The 27,647-nt window shown below is 38.0% G+C and overlaps 1 protein-coding gene across 2 annotated transcripts; it reads right to left on the bottom strand.

The window, feature by feature from the left end:
* Window positions 1-55: 55 nt before the first annotated feature.
* On the bottom strand, window positions 56-25,012 carry colec11 (collectin subfamily member 11). Of its 2 annotated transcripts, none has more exons than XM_004914482.4 (7): window positions 24,767-25,012; window positions 11,979-12,134; window positions 11,074-11,145; window positions 3,905-3,976; window positions 3,281-3,334; window positions 1,910-2,005; window positions 56-771 (listed from the first exon to the last, which is right to left on the bottom strand). In XM_004914482.4, the coding sequence occupies exons 2-7, from the start codon at window positions 12,106-12,108 to the stop codon at window positions 362-364; spliced, it is 834 nt and encodes a 277-aa protein (XP_004914539.1). In that variant the 5' UTR covers window positions 12,109-12,134; window positions 24,767-25,012; the 3' UTR covers window positions 56-361. The 2 variants fall into 2 exon arrangements, with proteins under 2 accessions (XP_004914539.1, XP_002935075.1); XM_002935029.5 differs by having other exon boundaries at window positions 56-753; window positions 24,767-25,010.
* Window positions 25,013-27,647: the final 2,635 nt, after the last annotated feature.

Raw genomic sequence — 27,647 nt, 5'->3', positions numbered from 1 at the left:
GTACGAAACGAGGTTTCGTACGATAATATCGGTGCGTGTATGGCCACCTTTAGGCTTCTCTCCCATCTGCTGCACTTATCCCTTGGTGAAATACATGAATTATCTTACAGCGGATGCTGAGAAATAAAGTTCACAGCAGATGGAGGGACACCAGTTCAACCCCCTCCTCATACCAGAGGATACAGATATTTTAACAGTAAAGATAAGAATAACATTCCAGTCTGCCACACTGTGTTATCCATCACTGCTAGTGGTTCTTAAAGGATCTTACTTGCTGTTTGATGTTTACAGTTAAGCAATACTTTTGCCATCTCTAATACATTTGAGTGGTATATGTATTTCATAATTGAATGTGAGACGGTTATACATTTTCTTTATCAAACTCACAAATAAAATACATAGTGATGAGGCAGGAAACATCATTCCATCCTCCGGAGGAAACCATCTCAGCACAGTCTTCCTCATCATATGCATTGTTGGGTTCTCCCTGGCGCCATTTATTAAAGGTCTGCATTGGAGACCGATCTGAATACACAAAGTGGCCTTCTCTTTCCAAGTCATTGATCCCAATGAAAACTCTTGAGAGGCCAGCTTGATTAATGTAAGAGGCAATCAGACTGTTAGTTGTTTCATCCTTTGGCATGCTGAGGGTCCCGCCTCTTCCCTGGCAGTAGTCCTGGGCATCAATGTACTTCTTCTCTTCCTTCACCAGCAGGTAGATTTTTGTATCCGTCTCTCGCACTCCAGCAACAACTGCGGGGGAGGGCAGTGCTGAAAAGTGAGCACTTGTATTTCTATAACAACCTTAATGCACATTAAATCAGTTCAAGCACATCTCAAATGTCAGTCGGTTATATACAATTCATAGATTATACTGACCCAGGACTTAGAAAGCAACTGAACTCACCAGTACTTACAGTATATAGTAAGGAATTATTTGATATATATAGTTAGTGGGGCCTACAGGGCATTTGCAACTGAATAGTCAACAAGTAAGGGTTTGTAAAAGTATGCCCATGTCCAGCTGATATGCCGCACCTTATATGGCAGGCACTAGTGATGTGCGGGCTGACCCACAACCTGTAGGATCCATGGGTTTACCCTTAGGTTAGGTGGGTTAGGGTTAAAATTTGGGTAGCCATTGTGGGTTTTAGGTTGGGTGCAGGTCATACTGGGGAAGTTCACTCTTCCTCTGCTCCCGAAGATTCCCTGTCTTGGAACGTAAGGTTTGCACAGAAATAGTGAACAGAGCGGAAAGACACAGTTGGATGCAGGTCCTACAATGGCAACATTTTGTGGGTTCATGTTAAGGTTTTGTGGGTTAGGGTCAAGTGCAGGCTGAGTTTTTCCTCATCCGCACACTAGCAGGCACAACTTACTACAAAATGTGCACTAATCACTGTGTAGTGCAACTCTGGAATCAGCCATAGATTTACCCAGGACAACAGGGGGCACAGAAAAAAATGGAATGCTGGAATACTGTGGGCATGAAACAGTATAAAGTTGTTGGTTGTTTACATTCCCCTCGCAGTATAATGTAAATGTAGACCAGATGATAAATGAAAAGTTAATGCACATAACTAGTAACATCAGCGTTTTGGCCTGAAATGCCATAATGCTTTCCCTAAGAACAATAGCTTTTAGCAAAACTACAAAATTTGCCATTTTTATAAAATTATATTTGTTTATATGGATATTGCTAACAAAATGCTGTCCATTATGATAATTGGTAGCTATAGGAAATATATATACTGCACACAAGCCAGCTTGCTCTGATCATGCATTAGGTAAGAATCAAATGTCATCATTTCTGCCTTCCCATGTTTGCCATTTAATCGACATTGACATTTTTGCTCTTCAGGAAAACCCAACATGGACAAGCAGTCTAGAAAATGTGAATTATACATACCATTTTTTACAAATTTCACTTCTGTAGCCAACTGAGCAACTTGAATGTCCATTTCTCCAACAGCCTTTCTAAGCTGTCCACATTCACAGGGGATTCCTACATGCAGAAAAGATAAATATCCAAACAACATTGGATGACATAAGTCAATTTTAGTCAAAAACCTGCCTTTAATTTCAATAATGGGATCATTCTTTTTTTTTTTCAGCGCCAATCATGTTACCAATGATAACTTTAAGCCTGACTCTCATTGTTTTTATCACCTTTATGTACCCTCAGACCTTTATTAAAGAGATTGTATCCTTTGTACAACTACCTCATACATTAATAATGAGACCCAAATCTACCAGGTAGTGACCCCCTATGCCTGAAATGTCTGGAACACAGACAGTTCTATATTATCCACAGAGATAAATTTGATTTCATTGCCTGCATCAAGAGCTGCACCAAAAACTCCTGGTGAAACCCCCATCCCCTTCATTTGTCAGTGCATTGCTGGATCTGCAGGGCTAGAGTTAGAGAAGCAACAGAGGTAAGTGACTAGAGCCCTAGAGCCTTCCCACCATTGAGCCCTAGGCACAAGTTTCTGCTGCCTTCCCCAGTTCCTGTTCTGTATTCATGGATAGGTCTGGTAAAACTCAAAAATTCTAAGTAATAAGTATTTAGCTTATGCTGTGCATTAGTATATTGTAAAATCTAAGTATCTAGTACTATTATAAAATCAAAGTAGGCCCCATCTTCAAACATCCAGTTACACTACTTTATGTCAATGGCAGTAGCATAAATGGCACTGTCATCACTCGTACAGTGGCAGATAATGCCTGCTATTCAGGTCCCTTCAGACTGATATGGGAGAAAAACATAAATTGTAATCACCATATTTATACTGTATATGGATATGTAAAGTTTTTGTTTGGGTAGTACATCATTAACTATTTTTTTTTCCAAAAGGTGAGGGATGGAGCTGCAGTGGACTTCCATTTCAACAAGATGGCTTTTTTACATAAAATAGCAATTGCAAGTAACACAGCCTTTGATATGATGAAGTCTTCCAGCACCTCCAATAAGCATAACCTCAACTGGTGCCATTTTTGAAGAAGAGGAGCACCAGCCCTGAGTAGCAGGTAAGCATCTAGAATCATCTTAGCAGCCCTATTGATTTTCCTTTTCCTTTAAAGGATGATGCCATGATCCCCAGAGGAAAAGGGTTCCAGACCTGTGATTTGGCCATTTATTTATGAGGCTAGCAATTTACAGTGCACTAGTAAACAAATTAGAAAAGTATACATTCCCCTAGCCTCCTGCAAACAGTAAACAAGCTGAAGCACTAAGTAATTAGGAAAAATGAATTTAACATTATATTTTCATAGTTACCTGGCTCTCCATTTGGCCCTGGGGGGCCAATCTCACCAACATCCCCCCTTTCACCTTAATGATAGAATAAAACAACTTTAACAAGAAGTTATTTTTTTGTATTACAATTTGTCTGCACTGTCTTTATCTAGATTACTAGAAACCTTTGGAACATAACAGTATTATCCTTTAGGATATTATACTGCAATACCTGGAGTTGATTTTATGAGACTACAGCTCTTTGTAACAGAAGAATAAGTAAGAGAATGAATTTGCTGTTCTTGACTAGTACCTTCACAACCCTGAGTAATCTTGCTTGCTTGTAGGACCCAGTTAATCTAGTTTCTCTCAGGTCAGCTGGCAAGTTGTACGTACCTAAATATGAGCTCCGTCAGGTTTCAAAGGTGCGCTAAGACTACGTAAAACATTTATGGATAAAAAACAACAGGCCTGTCCAGTGGGTATGGTTAGCAGGTAAAATCACACTGGGAATATATGTAAGAGGCTTCAAACCCCATTAATGGGAGGCAACATCAATAAGAGGAAAATACTTCTACTGCTCCTCTGTTCAATATAACTTAAATAATAACTTACATAACTATGAACAAACCTTTAAATAGACATATATATTACTCACAAACATACCTTTCGAACCTATAGGGCCAATCTTTCCATGACGACCCATGCTTCCTTTTATTCCTTTATCGCCCAATTCTCCTGCAAATACAATTGCATAAATGCTTTTAATTCAAAACTCTCAAATGTTTGCAGTGTTTTCAGTTACTGGTAAACCTTGCAATATCTGCTGTAATCATTCTGTATCCCTAATTAGTTCTGGGGGTTAATTACACATTTAGGGTACAGACTTTCACAGCTACTCATACAATCTTAAATGTGTCTGTTGCATGTAAACAAAATGACACTGATCTCACCAGAAGCCCCTTTAAGTTCTTTAAAGTGGGAACAAATGTTGGATTGTGCCCATATTTTGCACTTTGCACACTGCCTTCCCTTTGGTAAATGACCCCTATTATGTTGTTGGGCTATCGTACCAGCCCAAAGTGACCACCTTTCAGTAGCGAAGATCTGTACTTTGTGTATTAGCCTCGATCTAAATGGCTAAAGGGTGGCTTAGGCACGTGAATATTCTTTTGTCTTTACTTTATGTAGGTTAGTGACATCAGTTTTTAAAGAGGGAACAAAAATATAATCTTCAAACCCTAATGAGATATGGCTACATTACAACATAAAGTGTGTATTAGGGATGCACTGGATCCAGGATTTGGTTTGGGGCGCCCATTTTCAGCAGGATTCGGCTGAACTGAATCCAAATTCTCAAAATAACATGACTTTTCGTCACATAAACATGGAAGTTAAAAATTTACTATGCACTGCTCTTTATCCATTACCTAGTCTGCTAAAATCATTTAAATATTGAATAAACCTCATAGGATTGTTTTGCCTCCAATAAGGGTTAATTATATCTTAGTTGGGATCAAGTACAGGTACTGTTTTATTATTACAGAGAAAAGGGAATCATTTAACCATTAAATAAACCCAATAGGGCTGTTCTGCCCCCAATAAGGGGTAATTATATCTTAGTTGGGATCAAGTACAGGTACTGTTTTATTATTACAGAGAAAAGGGAATCATTTAACCATGAAATAAACCCAATAGGGCTGTTCTGCCCCCAATAAGGGGTAATTATATCTTAGTTGGGATCATGTACAGGTACTGTTTTATTATTACAGAGAAAAGGGAATCATTTAACCATTAAATAAACCCAATAGGACTGTTCTGCCCCCAATAAGGGGTAATTATATCTTAGTTGGGATCAAGTACAGGTACTGTTTTATTATTACAGAGAAAAGGGAATCATTTAACCATTAAATAAACCCAATAGGGCTGTTCTGCCCCCAATAAGGGGTAATTATATCTTAGTTGGGATCAAGTACAGGTACTGTTTTATTATTACAGAGAAAAGGGAATCATTTAACCATTAAATAAACCCAATAGGGCTGTTCTGCCCCCAATAAGGGGTAATTATATCTTAGTTGGAATCAAGTACAAGGTACTGTTTTATTACTACAGAGAAAAAGAAAATAATTTTTATAAATTAGAATTCTTTTCTTATAATGGAGTCTATGGGAGATGACCTTTCCGTAATTCGGAACTTTCTGGATAACGGGTTTCCGAACAAGGGATCCCATACCTGTATTGGCTTTGGTGCATCCCTTGTGTGAATCATGGAGGGCTTTCTATTTAACCTTGGTCAGTTTGTCTTCCATAAAGAAAAGTTAATCATGGAATATATATACCAGGGCTGGCTAGCTGGAGGTCATGGGATTGGATGTGGCCCTCAACAATTTTTATGGCCCCCAGTTTGTTCTGGGGCTCCATAGACTTCATTGTATGACATCATCATATTTATATAATCTGGGCCTCAAAAAAAGAGAATTAATCTGCTCAACTGGAAGTAATAATTTGGACAGCAATGATATATACCTCCTAATATGATTTAATAAAACATTTGTTTCATTTGGAGTTGCTTTCTTTTGCCTTATTTGTTGTTCTGTCTAGTCCCGTGTAAGCCATAAAATCCCTCTCCTGCCTTCTCGCTATATATATGTAACACGTGACAGCCCATAAAGAAGCAACGGGTGTCCAGATACGAGAAAATACTTTTCTTGTTAATTTGATCAATGAAATGTCACTGTTAATAGATGTCAAAAAAATAAATATATTGCTCCTCCAATAAAATAGCTCCGCTGGAGTTTATGCCTTGATTACCCGAGTGAGCCTACAAAGAGGTGAAGCAGTAAAGATTTTTATCCATCTAAACTTGCCGCCCGCACTAAATCCGTGGTGAAGTTTACTGGCGGTTGTTATTTTCCCCCGGCATTGTTAGTCGGTATTACGAGACAAGAGATACTGCAAAATACATTGCAAATATAAATTCCTTCTCAGCCTGCATCTATTGGCACGAAAGAGGAGATACTGTTTTTCTGCTATTATTCTGCTACTTCAAACAAGAGCATGAGCAAGTGGCAATATACTGGATATTACCATATAAATGACAGCTCTTGCTATCCCTGCTCCTAGCAATGTATTCAGATAAATAGTTCCATCCTTAAGAAAATACCCTGAGCTGTACAGGCTGGTAATTGGTTCAATAAAAGTGTATGAAGCAGCTATCAAGGTAGTGCAGTTTTGTGGGTCATACTTACAGCTGGTACAAAAGGACAGAGTAGAATATAATGGTTTCGCTAAATTGCTCGCAGCGGGGGCCAAATAACGTTTAAGAATAACAGGCCTATTCTTCTTTTTTTTTATCTTTTCAATCACTCATCGGAAAGGTGTGTTTTGTGCTACTTAACACAATGTGCATAAAATCAATCCGTGTCAAGTAATAGGTTCTATAAATATGAACCTTTTAGAAGCTGTACAAAGCAATATTTGATCAAGTAGATACGCCTTCTTTAGCTTTATAAATATATATATATATATATATATATACCCATAGGTATGTATAAAGGAAGAAACTGATGATAGAGTATTACGCAAGAGCAAAGGTAGAAAAGGAAAAGTATAAATAATTAGGCTTACTGGTCTCACCATACAGTGCACACTGTTCTTCAATGGAAAACATGGATATATTTTTTATTGCACATTTACAGAGTGGGTCCTTGTACCAGCACAATGGTGCAAGCTTACTTCCCTGGTCCCAGATACATGTACCTCCATCTGTGTCCACAACCTGCATGGTTGCAGAAAAAAGAGGGTGTGTGCTAAAACAATGCCCCCCCCCCCCCCCCTTGGTCTTCTGATATGTAGTTACATACAGCTAGTTGTAGAATAGGCATAAAAGTAATCTACCAAAATTTTATTAAGCAGTGTATCTGCTTTGGTTGTTTCAGGGCAATATATGGCAAACATTAGCTCTATACACAAACACCCTTATTGGATTTGTATCCAATAACACAATGTGGCAGTGCTGTGTGAGATGCAATGGTGAAACTGCAGACAGGAGGATGGGTTCAAAGGCATAAGTGCCTGGGACTTCTGACTTTTGCTCCACTAACTTTGCTACTCTTTTATATGAGGGAAGGGCAGAGGGAGGATATCATTATGGATCATGTTTCCAAGTGTGTGGATCATGTTGCGTAGTTGGGGGGGTTGATCATAACGGACTCGTTTATAAAGTCCATTTTTCTCTCAGTTGTTGTAAACTGCACTAAATGCAAACACTGGGTTGCAAATGAGTTCTAATGTGTCACTGTCTCCCTTGAAGGATGATGTTTAGATAAGTGATTTAGCTGTTGCCATTGTTTTATACAACACTGACATTTTATGGATAATTTAACTTACAACACAAGGCTCCTCTCACATGAACACGTGTTATAAGATATAAAGAAGAAATGATGATATGGAATGGCACGAATTTTGAGTGAGAGTGATACCCCTTTGTATATTTATAAGGGTGATGTAAACATCACTGCACAAATAGCTTCAAGCACTGCTTTGGTTATAACTATGAACCCTAAAATATCCCTATTTTCAGATTTTGCTTTTCAGAGGGAAGCCAAAGTGAACTAGAGTGGTAAAATAATGTGTTCAATTTACCTGTGTGGTAGTTAATAAAAACTGTTAATTTTGTTAAATCCAAATAATATGCAGAACAGGTTCTAAGTGTAGTGATCAATAAGGTTTTTATTAGAAGTCTTGTTTACTGTCACATAAGGCCATGACAAACCCCAAGGGAATAACTGGATTCCACTCTATGGGGCACATTTACTAATCCTCGAATCCGAATCCCAAATGGGAAAAAAAACGGATTGGAAACGGAAATTTTGCGATTTTTTCGTCGCCGTCGCGATTGTTTCATATTTGTTGCAACTTTTTCGGCGCTGTCGCGACTTTATCGTATTTTGCGCGATTATTTCTTTGCAGTCGCAATTTTTTCGTATTGCGCTATAGTAAACGGCGTAAAAAACAATCCGAATTTTTCGCGACGGCGACGAAAAAGTTGTTTAAAATATACAATAAAGTCGTACCAGCGACGGAAAAGTCACGCAAAATACAAAACGACACAGACGAAAAAAACGCAAAAATACCGATCATTACGAAAAAAACGCATTCGGACGCTTTCGGACGTTCGTGGATTAGTAAATGTGGGCCTAAGTGTAGTGTTTGGCCTATAACAGACACCTTTGGCTTTGGACCTGTCCTCTGCTACTCTAGTGCCACCAGGTTTCCCTGCATGAAAATCCAGAGACTGGGAACTGAACATATAATGGAGGCAAGGAAAGAAAAGAAGCTGATGGAAAACTCAGCAGCTATGGGCAAATTAACAGGTGATGGTAACCGGGTTCAAATCCAGGCAGGGTATTGCATTACCTTCATCAATGAGAAGCAAGAGAAACCATTGCAACACTTTCCACTTTGGTTCTAAATAAGTTTCCTAACCCCAAATATAAAGATTTGGGCACATTATACTGTCCCATGATGACAGATTATTATTATTATTATATATGTCTTTAGTTTCACATAAAAAAGTTTGCACTCATGTGTCCAATGGTTGATTAGTTGCAGAAATCTAAGCAATGACTTTGTTATTTTCCTGGTAATTTGACTACTCTGGGTCTTGTTTTAATGCCACTGCGCAGCCTTTATACTCACTATAATTACATTTAAATTATAGTTGGTTGCAATAAGCTTATGCAGCTTTATTGTTTACATGAGAGATATGGTACAAGCTCTCTGTTATAATTCAAAGCTATAATAAAGTTAACACTGAACAGCTTAAAAAGGAACAGCATTGGTTTAGACACAATATATATACAGTAAATATGGCACCCCGTGGCGTAATACTGTAATTACTCGTTGGTGAAGTAAAGAGAATGGGAAATTGGCCACAAACGTATCCTAAAACACCTCCTAATGAAATGAACTTATTTTTGAAGAATTGAGTGAGTCATTTTCTCTTCTCCCTTTGATAAATAAGTCCCTTAATCTCTCAGTCAGACACATAGTCACCTTCTAAAATGCAGGAATAATGTTCCATAGTAATACAGAAAGATATGTTTAACAAGCCCAGTGGGTGGACATCAATAAACACTGTTTCAATAGAAGATTCGAGATCTTAATTTGAGCAGATACTTATGTAAGGTCTGAGAAGGTGCTAATAGTACATTGTTGTATTTATGTTACCCGTAATAATCTAAGAACATTAGTCAGTAGATAATAGATTGGGTATTTGGGAAATGCCCATTACTTTCCCCATATCGGACACTTCTATCTGGTATAAGACAATAAGCCTTACCATGGAGGGACAAGTGATAGATTCTCCTTTCACTCTGTCACAAGACCAACTGGCGTTATCTTACACAGCGCTGCATTTAATCTAAGGGGAAATTATTTTTTTAAATTGCCATACGCACAGAAGGACAAGCTGTGATATATAGCCATCTTCCAACTAGGCTACAGGAGCACATTCAAAAGTAAAAAGGTCTTTCTTTAGCTTCAATATATTTTTCTGTAATGTGGAGTAAAAATCATGTCATACGATTACATTTGTTAGATTTTGTGCATCCACGTATTAAATGTAATTTTATTTTTGGATGATCATTTTATGCAAGACAGTATTTTTCTAAGCTGATGATTGTAGGGCCATTACCAGGAAACACAATTCTCAGTACCTACATTAATGCAGCAATACAATCTCTGACCACTTTCATTTTACATACATATATACAGTATATTTCCAATATAGTCCATCACACACCGGTCTTTCATGAAAAATACAAAATAAATCTTTGATCAACGTTTCAGCTCAAACTCAAGCCTTCATCAGCATTTATTTTTTATTTTTCACAAAAGACTTGTGTGTCCTGGACTATATTGGACATAACTATTTGGTTTTCTGAGCACCCAGGCATTCCTGGTTTGTTACCTGTTGTGCACCTGATTTCATATATATATATATATATATATACAGGTATAGGATCCCTTATCCAGAAACCTGTTATCCAGAAAGTTCCAAATTACGGAAAGGCCATCTCCCATAGACTTCATTATAAGCTAATAATTCTAATTTTTTAAAATTATTCCCTTTTCTCTGTAATAATAAAACAGAACCTTGTACTTGATCCTAACTAGGATATAATTACCCCTTATTGGGGGCAGAACAGCCCTATTGGGTTTATTTCATGGTTAAATGATTCCCTTCTCTCTGTAATAATAAAACAGTACCTGTACTTGATCCCAACTAAGATATAATTACCCCTTATTGGGGGCAGAACAGCCCTATTGGGTTTATTTAATGGTTAAATGATTCCCTTTTCTCTGTAATAATAAAACAGAACCTTGTACTTGATCCTAACTAAGATATAATTAATCCTTATTGGAGGCAAAACAATCCTGTTGGGTCTAAATAATGTTTAAATGATTTTTTAGTAGACTTAAGGTATGGAGATTCAAATTACAGAAAGATCCCTTATCCGGAAAGCTCCAGGTACCAAGCATTCTGGATAACAGGTCCTATACCTGTATATTATATGTTTTGCAGTGTTTCATAGACCTATAGATAATATAATAACATTCTGTAGGCATGGGAAGGATCTAGAAAAGCTGGGACAGAGGTTAGTCATCACTAATACATATACACACGCACACATATATACAGTATATATATATATATATATATATATACATACATTTATATATTGTATTTAATATAACAATATAATGAGATGTGTATACAAAATATTTATTACATAATATTTGGGGTGTTAAATTAACCCTGTAGAAATTACCCTTTTCCCCAGGAGGGCCAACTCTTCCCGGTCTCCCTGGAGCTCCTTTCTCTCCCTTTTCTCCAGCGTCGCCTGTAATAGCAATAATAAGTTGCATATTAGGGTTACTTCATCGAGATATTAAAAACCATTTTATTTTCTCAAATAGCAGTTTCATGCTGATATTTACATGAAGCTTTATTGGTTACCAAGTCATCGCTTGTAATAGGAAATTGAACATGATATTGCCAAGCTTCTACTATATATTTAATGCACAGGGAAGCACTGATGCCTTTATTTTAACATGCAGTTGTTTATTCTTTCCTAAACATACAAATAACCAATAGTACTTTTGTTATTTGGAGTAGAGTCCTGCAGCGGGTACCTGTGGGTTGAGGGTAGGATTTTCGGATGCGGGTATAGACGCAGTTCTGCGGCTTGTGGGTCTACAGTTTGCCAGTTGGGTTGTGGGTCTTAACGATATTTCTAATGTTATATTATATTATTTATTTTTTACTCCATTGCTACTAAAATGATTAATGCACTCTGTCATTGTTATGATAGAAAGGTATTGTAAATAATTAAAAAAAGTCTCTAACTTGTACCTACAAGCTATAAAACATTAGTTGATGCAGACTAAACAAGAGAACAATTCTTTAAAAAAAATTATAAACAGTATATATATTGATAGACAAAGCAGGTATATTAGCAGAAAATGTCAATGCACAATGTGATTATGGGATGCCAGCACCCCCCCCAAGTAACTAAGGCCCTATAATTATATAAGCATCTATTGATGTCTGATGCTGATAATGTAGTTAAAACTTTACCATTAGCTTTGCAATCGCCCACTAATAACTGCGGATTGCTAATTAGAGCAATAAGAACTATGATGTGAATGATGAGAAGGATCAGGAAAAGCTTACCTTTCAGGCCAGGGACAAGTATCTGCACAGAGCATGTCTCATCTGTGATGTGCTGACAATATCCAGATCCGAGCAATATCAGAAAGCCCAGGCTAATTATAGTGGCCCAGAATAACAGATCTTTCTTCATAATGAGGACTGGCAGGTCACTGACTCCTGCAAGCCAAGAATGCATAAACAGGAAAGGGAATAAACCAGTTTTCCAGTCCCTTCTGTGCATTTATTTCATTTACAGACACTTAATTCCTTAAATGATACCTTCCTCACGTGTAACCAGCGTGTATGTTATTAACTCTATTGTTCTCAGCTACCTTTATTCCCAGGAAGCAGAACACAGAGAAATAATTCCATCTTTATAAAAAAGAATCTTCTCTGTGCCGGGGTAACATTATTGGGGCTCCGTCCTCAACAGAAAAAGAAAAACCCTGACGTGCAAGCGATATTACAATTGCACACATTAGGGTTTATTTTATAGAAGTTTGAGAGCCCACAAAGGTATTTAGCTACCGACAAACAAGCAAAACAGCACAATCAGGTCTTCAAAAAAACGATACACGTAATTGAAATGTGCAGTTTAATTAGAGTGTAACAAACAATATTCCATTATGAAATTAAAACGTTTTAAATCTAATTGGTAAATTTTTATTTTTAGACTTTTATGTCACTGCCCTTAGGGATTTCAAGGAAGCTTGTCCCCATCTGTAATTTCACACAATTCTAGTTTATAATTGTTCTTGAAAGCATACACAAATGGCTATTTTTACATATTTACCTATATATTTCGGTTTAATTAATGAATAGTGTCATTGGATAATAACCAGGTTTTTTAGGGGAGGGTAAAGAGTTAAAACAGTTACTTCAGGGTTATTTACGAACGTAAGAGCAGCATGCAGTGTCCAGTTATGGAAGCAAATAGCCATGATTTCCCATTACAGTTATGGGATCCATTATCCAGAATCGCGTTATCTAGAGCACTCCAAATTACAGGAAGGCCATATACTCCATTTTATTCAAATAATTTGATTTTCTATAATTGATTTCCTTCTCCTCTATATTAATAAAACAGTACCTGTACTTTATCCCTAATAAGATATAATTAATCCTTATTTGAGGCCAAACAATCCTATTTGATTTATTTATTTATTTACTGTTTTAAGGATTTTTTAGTAGACCTAAGGTATGGAGATCCAAATTACGGAACAACTCCTTATCCAGAAAACCCCAAGTCCCAAGCATTCTGAATAACAGGTCCCATACCTGTAATTCCAGCATAAATATGGCCACGCTCTGCTGCAATTGCACTCAATGGACGCAATGTTTTGTTGCAAATCAGGTACAAGTTGCGTCACTTCAAGTGCAGGTTGCATCACTTCTGGAGCAAGCAATACCACGCTTTTATCTGATTCACTGGGTGCAAGTCTGCTATGCCTATTGATGCAGCCACACTGGGAACTCTGGCATTACCACTACATTAAGAGAGATGGTAGCTCCAGGGTTCCCCAGTAGGAGCATGTTTGTACTTAAGTACCTTAATAATTTACACCAATATTCACTCTCCATTGCATCCATTTTAGAATGCCTAAGTTTGTAAATGACCTCTTTTGTGTTCTACCAGTGCTGAAACGTAATATTTTGTTCATTATAAAGTAATAGCCGCCCTTTTATTTTTGACCCTACTGCCACTTTTTCCTCCCCCCGTAATTAGAGAAAAAGGTTTTAAGACAGATAATGAGCTCTTAATAAATGTGCTCAACTACTGCATGCATGTTTCACAAGTAAATATGGCAAAGGGGCATACTATGGCACAGTAACTTGATTAGCTGCACCCCTCCCGTGCAGAATTGCTCTGACATACTGAGGTGGTGGGATCAAGCTTAAAATAGAATGGTTTTAGTTTCAGTGTTTCACGCAGTTTAATACAATAAACAACAAAATCCACAGAGATGTTCAATGAAAACAGCAGATTGAACGCCCCACACAGGCTTTATTTATGAACTCACGCTGTACAAAGGGGTAAGTCAACCCTTTACAGATACGCTTAGTAAACCACTACTCCAATACAGACCAAAGGCTTTACACAAGGTTTAATGAGCAGATGCACAGATTGACATGATTTATAAGGGATAAAGGGCACAAAAACTATATTTAGGAGCCTATGCCCTGACTGGAGATACAATATCTGCTAACGTTTTTATATGCCATGAAAAGTGTCAAAAAACATATCAAATACTATCATGAATTTCTTAATTGTTTACTTTTATACTATTTTACTATATTTACCCATAACTGCTTTATTTTTTGAAGCCAGAAAAAAAACAAAATACCATTTAAACACTACTTACTTAGATTTGAGTATTAATGGCCTGGTCACCACACCATTCATTACTAATTTTCCCTGTAGCTTTTCATTAGAAAGGGGCAGATATAAGAAAAACTGCTAAAGGACTTCTTGCTACTCCCCTGCTTAAAAGACAAATTTAAATCCCAGAAGCTGAAACGTTCTGGAGCAAACCTAGAATGTAGGCAGAGCTTGGGAAATGGAGTAAGCATTAGGTAGAATTATATCAAACAAGCTATGCTAGGTAATAAGGAGGTTGAGCATTCAAGATCCCTACAGGAGTTCATAAGAGTTCATAACCTATGATCTTTATTATGGCAGGTTATGCATTACTGAACAATCACCTTGATTACAACGGCAGCTCTAGTGTAAGTATAGGTTTTGTGATTACTCTGTATTTATAGCTATTCTCTCCATTATTTGACAACGATTGTTTTAAGATTAGCACATAGTAGCAGTTAGTACTTTGAAAAATCATATTTAATTGAGACTCGTTTAATTAATAAATGCTCTTCATTTTTCATTTTAACAATTCCATATCCCCAGGCACGAGAAGGCTTATTAATTAAAGTTTGAATTTGTGAATTTTAGAGTTTTTATCGGTTCGAATAAACGCGAATGTTTGCTAATTTGTTTTAAAAAATTTGAAAGGAAAAAGCTTGATAAAACTGTGAAAAAAAACTTCAGTGAATGTTGTGTTCTGCTCATCATTTTTAATGGGTTTACAAACTTAAAAAAAAACTTGAATTGAAAAAAAAAAAACCACTTTAATTTTGATTGATAGGACAATCTATTGATTTCTATAACAACTCGCAAGCTTTTAACTGCTTAAGTTTTACATTCAAGTTTTTTGCATGTGTTTTATACTTAATAAATATTAAACATTCGAGTTATGGAAACCCTATTTCAAATTCATGAATTTTAGATTTAAAAATTTTGAATTTCGAATCACAGCAAAAGTTCAATACAAATGTTGATAAATCACCAGCACCGGATTTTAAATATGTGTGTCCCTTAGCCCCTCACCCCCCCTATTCTCGCACCCCCACGCGCTTGTCCACCCCCTTCCCCTCTAGGCATCTAGGCACTCCCACCCCACCCTCAGCTCTTGCCACACCCCCTTACCATTGAGCTGCACTGAGGACTGGATGGGCAGGAGATTTAAATGGCTGTCATAATCTTCCACCTATTCCCAAGTGCCGATGTGGCCGGTGGGTTGCATGCCGCCTCCCGATTTTTGCTGCACTAGGCCCGGGCCTTTGTGACCTGCCCACAAATCAGGGCCTGTAAATCAGCCCCTAAAAGACTGGCCTTCTTTTACAGATCTATCATAACAACACCTAAGGCAACATCCTATTCAATTCACTGAAAAACATCAAAAAGTTGAACAGATATTCTGCTAAAACATTGTAAAGATGTTTCCAAGATGCCGCTGTAAAGATGTTCTCCTAAAGAGAAAACCAGAACTGAACCAGGTCCAATGAGCAGACATGAACAGTGGAGGTTCTCATTTTCAGGTCCGGATTTGTGGAGAGGCCACAAAGGCCCGGCCGGCGGGGCGGCCTCGGGGTGCCCAGAAGTGAAATCCGGCCCTGCTCATTTTAAACCATTTAGCTGGATCTGTCTCTTTCTAATGTACCCTTTTAGCACCAGAATCTTCTATAAAACAGTACTGTGATAGAGAAATATCCAACCATAGCAATGTTCCTTTTAAGTGGCCTGTTTGTCTGTGCACTCACATATTTTGAGGCCAATGTCTACATCCAAAACAGAAATTAGAACACGGAAATACAGCAAGATTGTAGTGTTTTCGCAGAATGATATGTAATTCACTGCATGGATCTCTCTGATTACAGGTTATACAATACACAAGTGTGGTATAGTGATCTGACCTTTGACATGTTCCACATTTACTGAGTATGGCCATCATAGTTGGCTCTAGGGGTTCACAGAAGCCTGACTTTAGCAGCTTTGTCATCCCTTTAAATGGAATGGAGAAGGAAGTGGAAAAATAAAAGCACCGTCACATATTAATCCATGGTAACCAAGTTTGCATAAAGTTGTTTGAGTATTGGGAAATGGCCATAAAACTTTTAGATACAGTCATAAAAATAGCATATCATAGGTACAAACCAGGCAGGATTTGTAGAGACTGATGCCCTAGCTAAACTAGTTCCCTTGCCTAGGGCACTGCATTGGAATTAAGCTCTTTTTTAATTTTGACTTAAGGAATAAAATAAGTGGTGTAGTTCAGGGCCATGACAATCAGTAATAATGACCCCGTTTAGAGTCAGAGAGGATTCCTGTTCTGGTTCGAAGGCCTAGTAAAGCATCTGGTTAGTTTTATATGCATTTTATTCTTCTCTATTACATTGTGACAGCTTTTGAAAGAGTTCATTTGAAGGACATGTCTTTGTTTAAACAATTTTACTATCTAACCCCAAACCAAACATGAAGAAATGAACCAGAACATTTTTTAAAGTCTTATTTAATATAAAATTGCAGAATTTGGTCTACTGGTAAATATTTTCCATAATTAACTCCTGGTGTAAATAGAGCTACATTTATTACAGATGTTGATTGGATTATATAGTTGTAAGATTGGCTTATACATGGGTATATGATGTCTCTTTATACTGTTCATTTGTTTCTGTCATTGTTTTATTTATTGCATTCTAATAACCATGATCATGAAGAAGCAGAAGAATATTTCAGTATAATAAAATAATCAGATATTTCATTTTCTCCAAGCTGTTAAAGGTTAATATATAATGACAGTATATCAAGATTATAAACTCTCCTGGCTGACATGCAATGTGGTAGAGCAGTGATCCCCAACCAGTGGCTCAGGGGCAACATGTTGCTCCCCAACCCCTTGGATGTTGCTCTCAGTGCCCCCAAACCAGGGAGTTATTTTTGAATTCCTGACTTGGGGGCAAGTTTTGGTTGAATAAAAACAAGATTTACTGCCAAATAAAGCCCCTGTAAGCTGATAGGGTGCATAGAGGCTGCCTAATAGCCAATCTTAGCCCTTATTTGGCTCCTCCATGAACTTTTATGGTGCTTGTGTTGCTCCCCAAGTCTTTTTACATTTGACTGTGTCTCAGGAGTAAGAAAGGTTGGGGACCCCTGTGGTAGAGTATATGAATGTAGAAGGGTGAGAATGTTGAGTAAATCTGTATGACAGGAGTTTGTCCTCCTACAGTACAAAATGAGGACAACATCCAGCCTTTTCTATGACTCCTTTATACCTGCCCAACATCACTACTATAAAAATTGTCATCTTAATGTGTAGTTCTTATTGGAATTGTGATTTGCACTTCATGGTGGAAAATTGCTTAATTGTTGAAGGGGGTAGCATTTTTTCCCTTTCCAATCCTCTTAATAAAGTATTACACTCATGCCAGGACTGACCACTTATAAAAAGGGAGAGAAAATGTTGGCTGTGCTTTTAACTAAAAACAAATGGTTTCTGGTAATACAGTGGTTACAAAAGGGCCACATATTTTCAGACCATGTCAGATGACCCTGTGTTTATAGGACTTATGTCTGTTCCTATAAACGACTGTGTCTTAATGTTACCTGGCACTGGTTTGCCCTAAGCCTGCTAAGACCTTGAGGATTCTGCAATGATTCATCTGTTAATGGTTGAAATGTTGACTGGCTGACCTTTATGAAGAACATCTTGTGTATAAAACAAACTTATCACATATATACCGTACAGGTACTGGGCCTGTTATCCAAATTGCTTGCGACACTTTCCTGATAAGGGGTCTTTCTGTACTTTGTATCTCCATACCTTAAGTCTGCTAAGGGCTCTGGCACACGGGGAGATTAGTCGCCCGCGACAAATCTCCCTTGTCACGGGCGACTAATTTCCCCAAACTACCATCCCACCGGCGAACATGTAAGTCGCCGGTGGGATGGTACACGCTGCGCAGGCGATTGCGGCAAATCGCCGAAGTTGCCTCGTGAGCCATCCCACCGGCGACTTACATGTTCGCCGGTGCGATGGCAACTCATGGCAACTCGGGGAAATTAGTCGCCCGCGAACAGGGAGATTTGTCGCGGGCGACTTATCTCCCTGTGTGCCAGAGCCCTAAAAATAATTTAAACATTATATAAACCCAATAGGATTGTTTTGCCTCCAGAAAGGATTGATTATACAGGTATAGGACCTGTTATCCAGAATGCTTGGGACCAAGGGTATTCCGAATAAGGAGTCTTTCCGTAATTTGGAACTCCATACCTTAAGCCTACTAAAAAATCAATAAAACATTAACTAAACCCAATAGGATTGTTTTGCATCCAATACGGATTATTTATATCTTAGTTGGGATCAATTACAAGGTACTCTTTTATTTCTACAGAGAAAAAGGAAATCAGTTTTAAAATTCTGAATTATTTGATTAAAATGGAGTCTATGGGAGAGAGGCTTTCCGTAATTCGGAGCTTTCTGGATAACGGGTTTCCGGATAAGGGGTCCCGTACCTGTATCTTATTTCGGATCAAGTACAAGGTACTGTTTTATTATTACAGATGTAAATTATACGATTAAAATGGAGTTTATGGAAGATGAGCTTCCAATAATTTTGAGCTTTAATGGATCTCATACCTTTATTCCTTTTGTTGATGTATGTTCTTATTTTGTCTTTAGGGATTCTTTCTTTCTTTATATTTCTTTCTTTCTATTATAATATTGGGACACTATATATCCATGTAAAGGTATTATTATTATCATTATATTATATATTCTTAACTAAGTTTATTATCACATTCACACCTCCTATGGTCAGTTACTTTTAGTAGATTGTCAACAGATTATTACATTGGTTAAAAGGATATGCTGCTAAAGTGACAGTATCATGAAAAAGTTGGTATTTGGGACTGAAAGCAACACAGTTAATTACATTTTTGCTATAGGGAGTGCATAAGGAATGATAAGTAGCAGTTTTAGGACATTCAGAGGGCCACAATCCTATCAGAAACTCAGTTTACATCATTGCATTCCATTCTAGACCCCCCTTTGATGTCCAACATTTTGTCACTTGCCTCATAACAAGGATAAGGTTATATGAAAACTGTGTTGAATCATTTATAGGTCCATAAATATTCAGGGAAGAGAAACACAAGAAATTAGGGTCCTTATGCTATCTAGGACACCATATAGACATCTATATTAGGGTGCGATTTGTTTAAACCAGGGCTGTCCAACTAAGGACCCATGGGTGAGACGTAGCCTTCCAAAAGATTTACTGTACATGGCTCACAGACTGCTAACAAGCTCCTCTGACCTCTCCAGATAACATCCGAATCTTTATATAACCTTGCAATCAGCCTTTACTATAGCAAATAATACATCAAATTCAATCTAATCTTCTGCTGCTGAATTAACAACAGACATTCCTGTGTTATAATATATATGTAAAACCCCCTTACCCCTTTACTAAAATGGAAGAAGGCATGAGCAACTTACTTGCCCCACTGGATACAATTTATTATAAAAAATAAAAAAAAATTATTTATAACACTTTAGATTTCTTAAGAAAATTAAAACACTAGCATTTTAAATGGTTACCATACCCTTACATTTTCCAGTGGGATTGTGCTTAGTACAGGGGAATACTCATGTTCCTTCATTTAGCATCTCGCTGTATAGGCTATAAGAAAATCTATTGAGTTGCCATTATCTATGAAGTGATCCATGTATGGCTCCTTTCTGCAGGCTACACTCCTATCTATGACCCAAAACACTCTTTTTGTGTGTCAGGCCACATTCCCTCCTGGCTTATTGTAATAGGGGCCCTGCAAGAGTGAGCTTGGACCAGCCTTTAGCAAGCTAAAGCATGTGGAAAATAAGGTTTTTTTGAAATTTCATATATAAGAGAAAAAGTGAAGGTATAATAGCCACCTTTCAACTATAACATTTGGCAATGAAAAGTAATGGGGTAGGGCCATCTGGCTCAACTTTATATGGTAAACTGGGCTTATGGGCCTGACTGACTGTCCTATACCCAATAACAGACCCGCAAGCTGTCCCACAGGTCACTTGACACACACTTGACCTTTAATTTCAATTGTAATTACACCAGTGGCAAAGGTGCATACAAGAACTGGGCTAAAATGAACTTGTTTTTGTTTCAAGGATCTCAGTCACCCTTAAGGTGGCCATACACGAGCAGATCCGCTCGCTTGGCGATGTCGCCAAGCGAGCGGATCTTCCCCCGATATCCCCACCTACGGGTGGGCGATATCGGGGAGCATTTAGGTAAAAAAAAAATAATCAGATCGTTTGGCCCTGTGGCCAAACGATCGTATTATGTGGGCCGCAATGGGGCAGTCGGATCGGGGACCGCATCAACGAGCCGATGCGGTCCCCGATCCGACCGGATTTTCTAACCTGGCCGATCGAGATCTGGCCAATTTCAGGCCAGATATCGGTCGGCCAGGCCGCTCTGCTCTCCCCATACACGGGCTGATTAGCTGCCGAATCGGTCCAAGGGACCGATATCGGCAGCTATAGTCGGCCCATGTATGGGGACCTTAAGACACATGTCAGATGTGGTCCTACAAAAGACTTATACAGTTATGAACTCCACTGAACTCTTTTTATGGCATCATCATTTCCTGAACATGTTTTATGGCAAATCATCTGCCCACTATATAGGTAACATTTGGACAACACTGCCATATACCATAAGAGGAATTGTATAAACTAGGTTTTTAATTGATTTTAGGTGCGTCCTAAGTAGAAGGAGAACTGTGGGATAACTGTAGCGTTGAAGGCTTTTCTATGGATCCCTGTGTTTTTTAATATTCAGATGTTAAAAAAAAGAAGAAAAAACATAATTGGGTCAACTAGCAGTATTCTGTTTCAAGTTGGAAAACCCCAGATTGTGATTTTTCCAAAGAGTGTGCAGGAAACACACTGCACCGTATTATATTTCACTGACTTGGACAGGAGTTAGATTGCCTAATAGGTCATAAAATCAAATCTGACTTCCAAATAAATTCATATTCCCTCCTTACACTTCATTTGAATTCCTAAATCCATGCATTTACATAGAGAGGTCTGAAGGACAGGAAATAGTTGTTTAAGTAGCTGAAAGCTGTTTTAGCTGCAATCCAAGCACAACACGGTGATGGAACCAAACACCTCTTCAAACTGTGGATGCTGACCTCAAAACACTGGGCCAAAATCAAAGGAACACTTTTAGTCAGAGATTCCTGTAAATGTTTTTCCAAATGAGAAGACTTAAACAATGGTGCCCAATCAAGCAGTCTCTCCATAGCAAAAGAACACTGGCAAGGGGCTGCAGTTTGAGAAGCTCTTAGAGACCCTAAGATGAAGTTCTTGAATTGCAAACAAATGCAGCATTACGTTATTATGAAAAAATGTTCTTTCTACCTCTTTGGGATCAAGCAAATGAATACAATAAGTTAGAAACTGATGGAGGGAGAGTACAGATATAGTGCGTAGGGATGGTGTTTCTCTGTGGGTGGAGTAATAGAGTGCTGTGATGGCAATCTGTACATTGCTAGTGCAATATTGCTCCATTGGAGTTATCTGTATGACCAGCTGAAGTATTGTGATAGGGATGAAGTATTTTTGGTGAGGATGCAGTATTGTAATAGGATGTCTTGTGATGGAGATTATCTGTTATCTACATAGTGACAATGTGTTTGGTGATGATATATAGCGATGGTTGAGTTGCGAATGGAATATGTGCGTGTGGTAGGAATTAAGGATCAGAATGGAGTATCGATATAAAGGTCATAAATTATCTATGTGATGGCAATAAGGTAGGGCGATAAGGGTGGCGCATGTTTGCAATGGGATCATTAATAGCTGTCCTTCCTTGAAATCATGATGTTACCATAACTGACCATTGTTTTGCTGGTTGAGCCAAAGGAAGCTCTGAAGGCTCAGTTTTGCAAATAACATTAAGGAGTGTGTTTACTGCATCCACCAACTGCAGGCCGTCTCCCAGATAAAGGGTATAGGTAATGCAGCCATGTTCTGTGCTTTCCAGCACACACACCCTATACTTACCAATCTAAGATTGGTAAGATTGGTAAGTATCTAGTTGCAATCTAGACTGGCTTCTGCCCTTGTCCTTGCATTTGTTCTGTAATTTACCTGCTTCTGATACTAAAAGTATCTATCTGCCTGCCAACTGACCCACCTACTGTCCTGTTTACTGAACTTGCATATTTGTCACTTTTATTGACTGATTTTTGACTGATCTCACTTCAGAAGTTGCAGCAATATGTTCTTGGATTCATAGAAGAGAATATGAGTAACATGTGATCCCAACATAGACTAGAACACACTAACATATTTCACAGGTACAGTCTTGACACCTTAAGTATTTTAATGAATATGGAATATCAGTGGTATTGGGGCAGGAAGAAATAAAAAACAATGTATGGACAAAGTATGAGGGGGTGGCTAACCTTATCAGGTGATATTTCCACATTAATTTAGAAGTTTTAAAAGCTATATGATCAGTGATTGCTTTACAGTACACCTCCCAGCATCACCAACCACTGGCTACTGGAAAAATATTGGTGGCTAAACTTTGGCAATAGCTGGAGTGTAGCAAAAAAGAAAAGGATTCAAAAAAGTTCTAATTCTAGTGTTTATATTACGGGAATCCTATGGCTGTTAAGTTGAAACTTGATAGAGATCCCTGGCACCTTGAGTTCACTGCTTACAGTGGCAGAGGTCTGTGCCATGTATAACATTTACTAGTAACAACAGAAGGTGCCATTCCCCCCCAAAAATCTCATGAGCATGACTTTGCCAGAGCTGGACTGTGTGTGTGGAAAACTTGATTGCATGATTTTCCCTTAAAGAAAATGATTACAAAGCTCTATTTGGAAGTCCTGTAATTGCTAAGCCCATACATGTAAGTTATACCTGTAAGCAGATATAGGAAAGGGACAGACTACAGTACAACATCACAAACATTTCCATAGAAGTTTTCCATGCTTGTTGATTTAAAATAAAATAAATACCCACATAGAAAACGTGATATTTGCCAATAGGAAAATCTAAGACTTTAAAAGCCACTTCCAGCAGGCACATACACACATCGTACAATGGTCACAATCAAATCATTTTCAACAGTGGCGTAACTACTATGTACCAAGCCCCCCCTGCAAAAAGGGCCCGGAGCAGAGTAGGACTGTTTTATTCTTACAGAGAAAAAGGAAAACTTTTTTAAAATATTGAATTATTGGATTAAAATGAAGTCTGTGGGAGATGCCCTATAATTCGGTGTTTTCTGGATAATGGATTTCCACATAACAGATCCCATAGCTGTACTCTAAATATTACATACATGCATGTCATTTTGATGTTTGATGAATATGCCCTATTGTTGTGCAAAGCTGCAGAATATGTTGGTATGTTGTAAACATCTGTTGTTAATAATAATAATGACAATTTGTGCCTGTATGTTGCCCAACCACTTAGATTGTAAGCTCTACGGGGCAGGGACCTCCTTCCTACTGTGTCTCAATACACATGGCACTATATATATATATATATTTCCTGTATTTATTTATTATATCACTTGTCCTCCCTGTGTGTAATTTTGTATTCTGTAATATTGTACAGCGCTGCGTACCCTTGTGGCGCTTTATAAATAAAGTTATACATACATACATACATACATGATAATTATTCCGTTATCCGGAAATCCATTACCCAGAAAGCTCTAAATTACTCTAAATCTGTTTTAATCAATTAATAATGATTTCCTTTTTCTCTATAATAATAAAACAGTACCTTGAACTTCATCCCTAACTAAGATATTAATAATTAATCTTTATATAATATTTAAATGATTTTTTAGGAGATTTAAGATATGGAGATCCAAATTACAGATAGATCCCTTATCAAGAAAACCCTGAGCATTCTGGATAAGAGGTCCCCTACCTCCAATAATAATTATAATTATAACGTAAAGTTATCGGCTAAGAGTAGAAGAAGAGTATATTGTTATATTATTTTTCTAATTATTTATTAACAGTTTACATATCGAGTTATGGAAGCATGCCTGCAAATGCTCCTATGAGCTTCCTGCAGATAATAGCAAATTAAACTTTAAGTTGCCCCTCATTGCCCACTTCGGGGGCACTTGTGTCCAGCACATCTAGCTACACATCATTCCATACTAAATGCTTAACCAACATTCCTGTTAGTAAAACAGCTGATCATTGTATGTTGTGCATAAGGCTAGCATAATAGCAGAAACTCCACTGATTTTAGAACTTCTTTTCTTTTGCATTTGGCTTTGAGAAAAAGAGACAATTCATTAACAAAACCGACTAAATAATTATTGCCTTTGTTCTGTCGTTTAATGAAACCCATCCCTTACGGTCCAATTTGAGACAGAATTGAGCAAGTTCAGCAAGAGAGGTTACTGTGCAAATCTCCTACCTTGTATTTTCCGAGAGCTCCGGGGCTGTGACTGCCTTCTCGCTCGCCTTGTACCAGAACCTCATTGCTGCTGTTTACAGAAGGCTGACAGATGTTAATTGAAGAAGATGCCTTCAGCTTTCAAACTCCAAAGACGCAAAAGTGTTATCTGTAAACAGCTTCCAGTTGGAGATGTTTCAGCTGCTATACAGGATAATTAGGGATGGAGTGTGGGAATAGAGGAAAAAGTCCATGATGTAACCAGAGCTATTTGGGGGCATGTCTTATTTCGGTGGCATTCTTGTTTTATAACTCTTTGATAGCCAGCACACAGTATGTTAATACAACAGTACCTATGGGGTATTTCTGTTTTCTGTGCTCTATACTGTCTCATCTTCTTTTAGGGGCAGATTTACTAAAACTATAACATTTCTCATATCTTTAAAAATTCGAATAAACTCATTTCCATGAATGTCTGACATTTGCTAAAAAGTCTGAGCGGGAAAAAGTCACAAAAAAGTCGCAGAACTCTGAATTTTTCAACTTGTCGCACCGAAACCTCTACTTTTTCAAATTGTCACATTAAAAAACAGTGTAAAAAATCTGAAAACCTCTAAACTTTCGAAGCAAAGAAAGATCATCAAGGCAAGGGACATCTGCCATTGACTTCTACATGATCTTGGCAAGTTTTAGGTGGCGAATTGTCGAAATCGGACTTGTAGCCATTTTGTCACATAGTAAATCTCAAAAGATTAGCTTTTTTTCTGCGACTTTTGGCCCCCTTAGAGTCTTCCATTTATAATCTCTTCAGTTGTTTGCCATCTTATTCTGATGCCCATTTTGCTGTTCCCTATTACATTTACAAGTATGGAAACTGTTATCTAAAATGCTTGGGACCAAGGGTTTTCCGGATAAGGGTTCTTTCTGTAATTCAGATCTCCATACCTTAAGTCTGCTAAACAATAATTTCACCATTACTTAAACTCAATAAAATGTTCTGCATCCAATAAGGATTCATTACATCTTAGTTACAATGAAGTACAAGGTGGAATTGCCGTAACTCAGAGCTTTAGGTTTCCAGATAATGGACCCCATTCCTGTACTCCTATGGTGTGTTCTATAAAATTGTTTTTTTTGTCTCCCCATATTCTCTCCTACACTCCATTCTGTTCTGCTCTTTATTTTGGGTTGCCTTTGTCCTAATCTCATATTGTATTGTTTCCTACTTCATGTTACACAAATTTTCTTTTAGATTTAACAGCATCAATTGACATTATTCTGTATGTTGACCCTTTGGGTTCCTTCAGGAACTCCTGCACTCCTAAAACATACAGGCAGCTTAACTGGCTCCTGATAAAATTTAACATAGTGTGTGTGAATGTAAGAACAACTTTGATTGTAAGCTCCACTGGAGCAGGGATTGGCACCAATAAGGTAACCATATGGCTAAAAGTAACCAGAGACTTGCCTCTCAATCTAATTCCCAAACCAAAGGTATTAGGAATAATAGCCTCTACTCTTCAGGGAAGACTCTCAACTAGCTTTTCTTTCTGGGATTTTTGTTTCATTCAGCCAAAGGAACATTAGTGAGTTTGGGCACCAACAAATGGAAAAAGAGGATGGGTAAAATTATTGAACCCACAATCTTTTGCAGTACAAACAGCTCATCAGAGCTTAAGGCCAGAAAGATGCAAACAACCCAATGCATTTCATCAAGTTGACTTCATTGGGGCATATAAATACTGAGTCAGGATTATTTTGTCTTGTGGCAAAAACACCACCAGAAGTGGCATATTCAACATTTTAAAATTAGTTAACCAGAATGCTGAAGTAATTTCTCCTGGTTGGAATGCATCTCCAGCATAGTCACTATTTATTGGGCTGGTGGGGGCTGTTTGGGCCTATGTGTATAAGGAATGCCAGGGCCTATTTTGAGCTCCAGTCCAAAGCTGTATAAGTTTATATGTCCCTGATAAAGTCAACAACTTACAGAAACACGTTGGGATGTTTGTATCTTTTTGGCCATGAGGTCTGTTGAGCTGTTTGTACTAAAAAAAGATTGTGCAAGAGAAGAAGTGCAATAGTTTTATTCTAAATAAAGTGTCTGTTATGATTACCCCTATGGAAGTGTTCCCTACTTTTTCCATTTGTTTGTAGAAATCTGAGTGTGATTTACTCATTGAGGAGGCGATGCAGGACATAGAACCCACAGGCATCAGTTTTGTATGAAAGAGACTTTCAACACATGGACTTTTTTTAGAATATTTAGACTGCGACATTACCTGACTACTCGCTAATATTTTCCACTTGTTTCAAAAAAAGATCCCTCTCCTCTTTAGGATCAATTCATACTTTGTGTACTGTTCTATAAACTGAGTTTTTAGTGCCCCCTTTTATGTGGGGGGCCTGGCTGGCAACTAGCCTGGCTGGCAACTAGAGTTCCTATCCACCCCATAGGTGTTCGGTTAGATTAAGATCAGGGTTCTGTGTGGACCAGTCAAGTTCTTCCACTCTCGTCTCAGCAAACCTGGGGGACATATTGTGCCGATACAGGAAAAAGCCTTCCCCAAACTGTTGCCATAAAGTACAAAGCATGGAATGGACAAAAATGTCATTGAAAACCATAGGCCAGGGATCCCCAACCAGTGCCTAGGGAGTAACATGTTGCTCACCAACCCCTTGGATGTTGCTCCCAGTGGCCTCAAAGCAGGTGCTTATTTTTTAATTCCTGGTTTGGAGGAAAGTTTTTATTGGATAAAAACCAGTTGTACTGCCAAACAGAGCCTCCTGTAGGCTGCCAATCAACATAGGGGCTACCAAATAGCCAATTATAGCTCTTATTTGCACCCCCAGGTACATTTTTTACGCTTGTGTTGCTCCCCAACTCTTTTTACATTTGAAT

The sequence above is a fragment of the Xenopus tropicalis genome, chromosome 5 (assembly GCF_000004195.4).
Source record: "Xenopus tropicalis strain Nigerian chromosome 5, UCB_Xtro_10.0, whole genome shotgun sequence".
Taxonomy (NCBI): domain Eukaryota; kingdom Metazoa; phylum Chordata; class Amphibia; order Anura; family Pipidae; genus Xenopus; species Xenopus tropicalis.
This window is presented reverse-complemented; position numbering and strand designations above follow the sequence as displayed.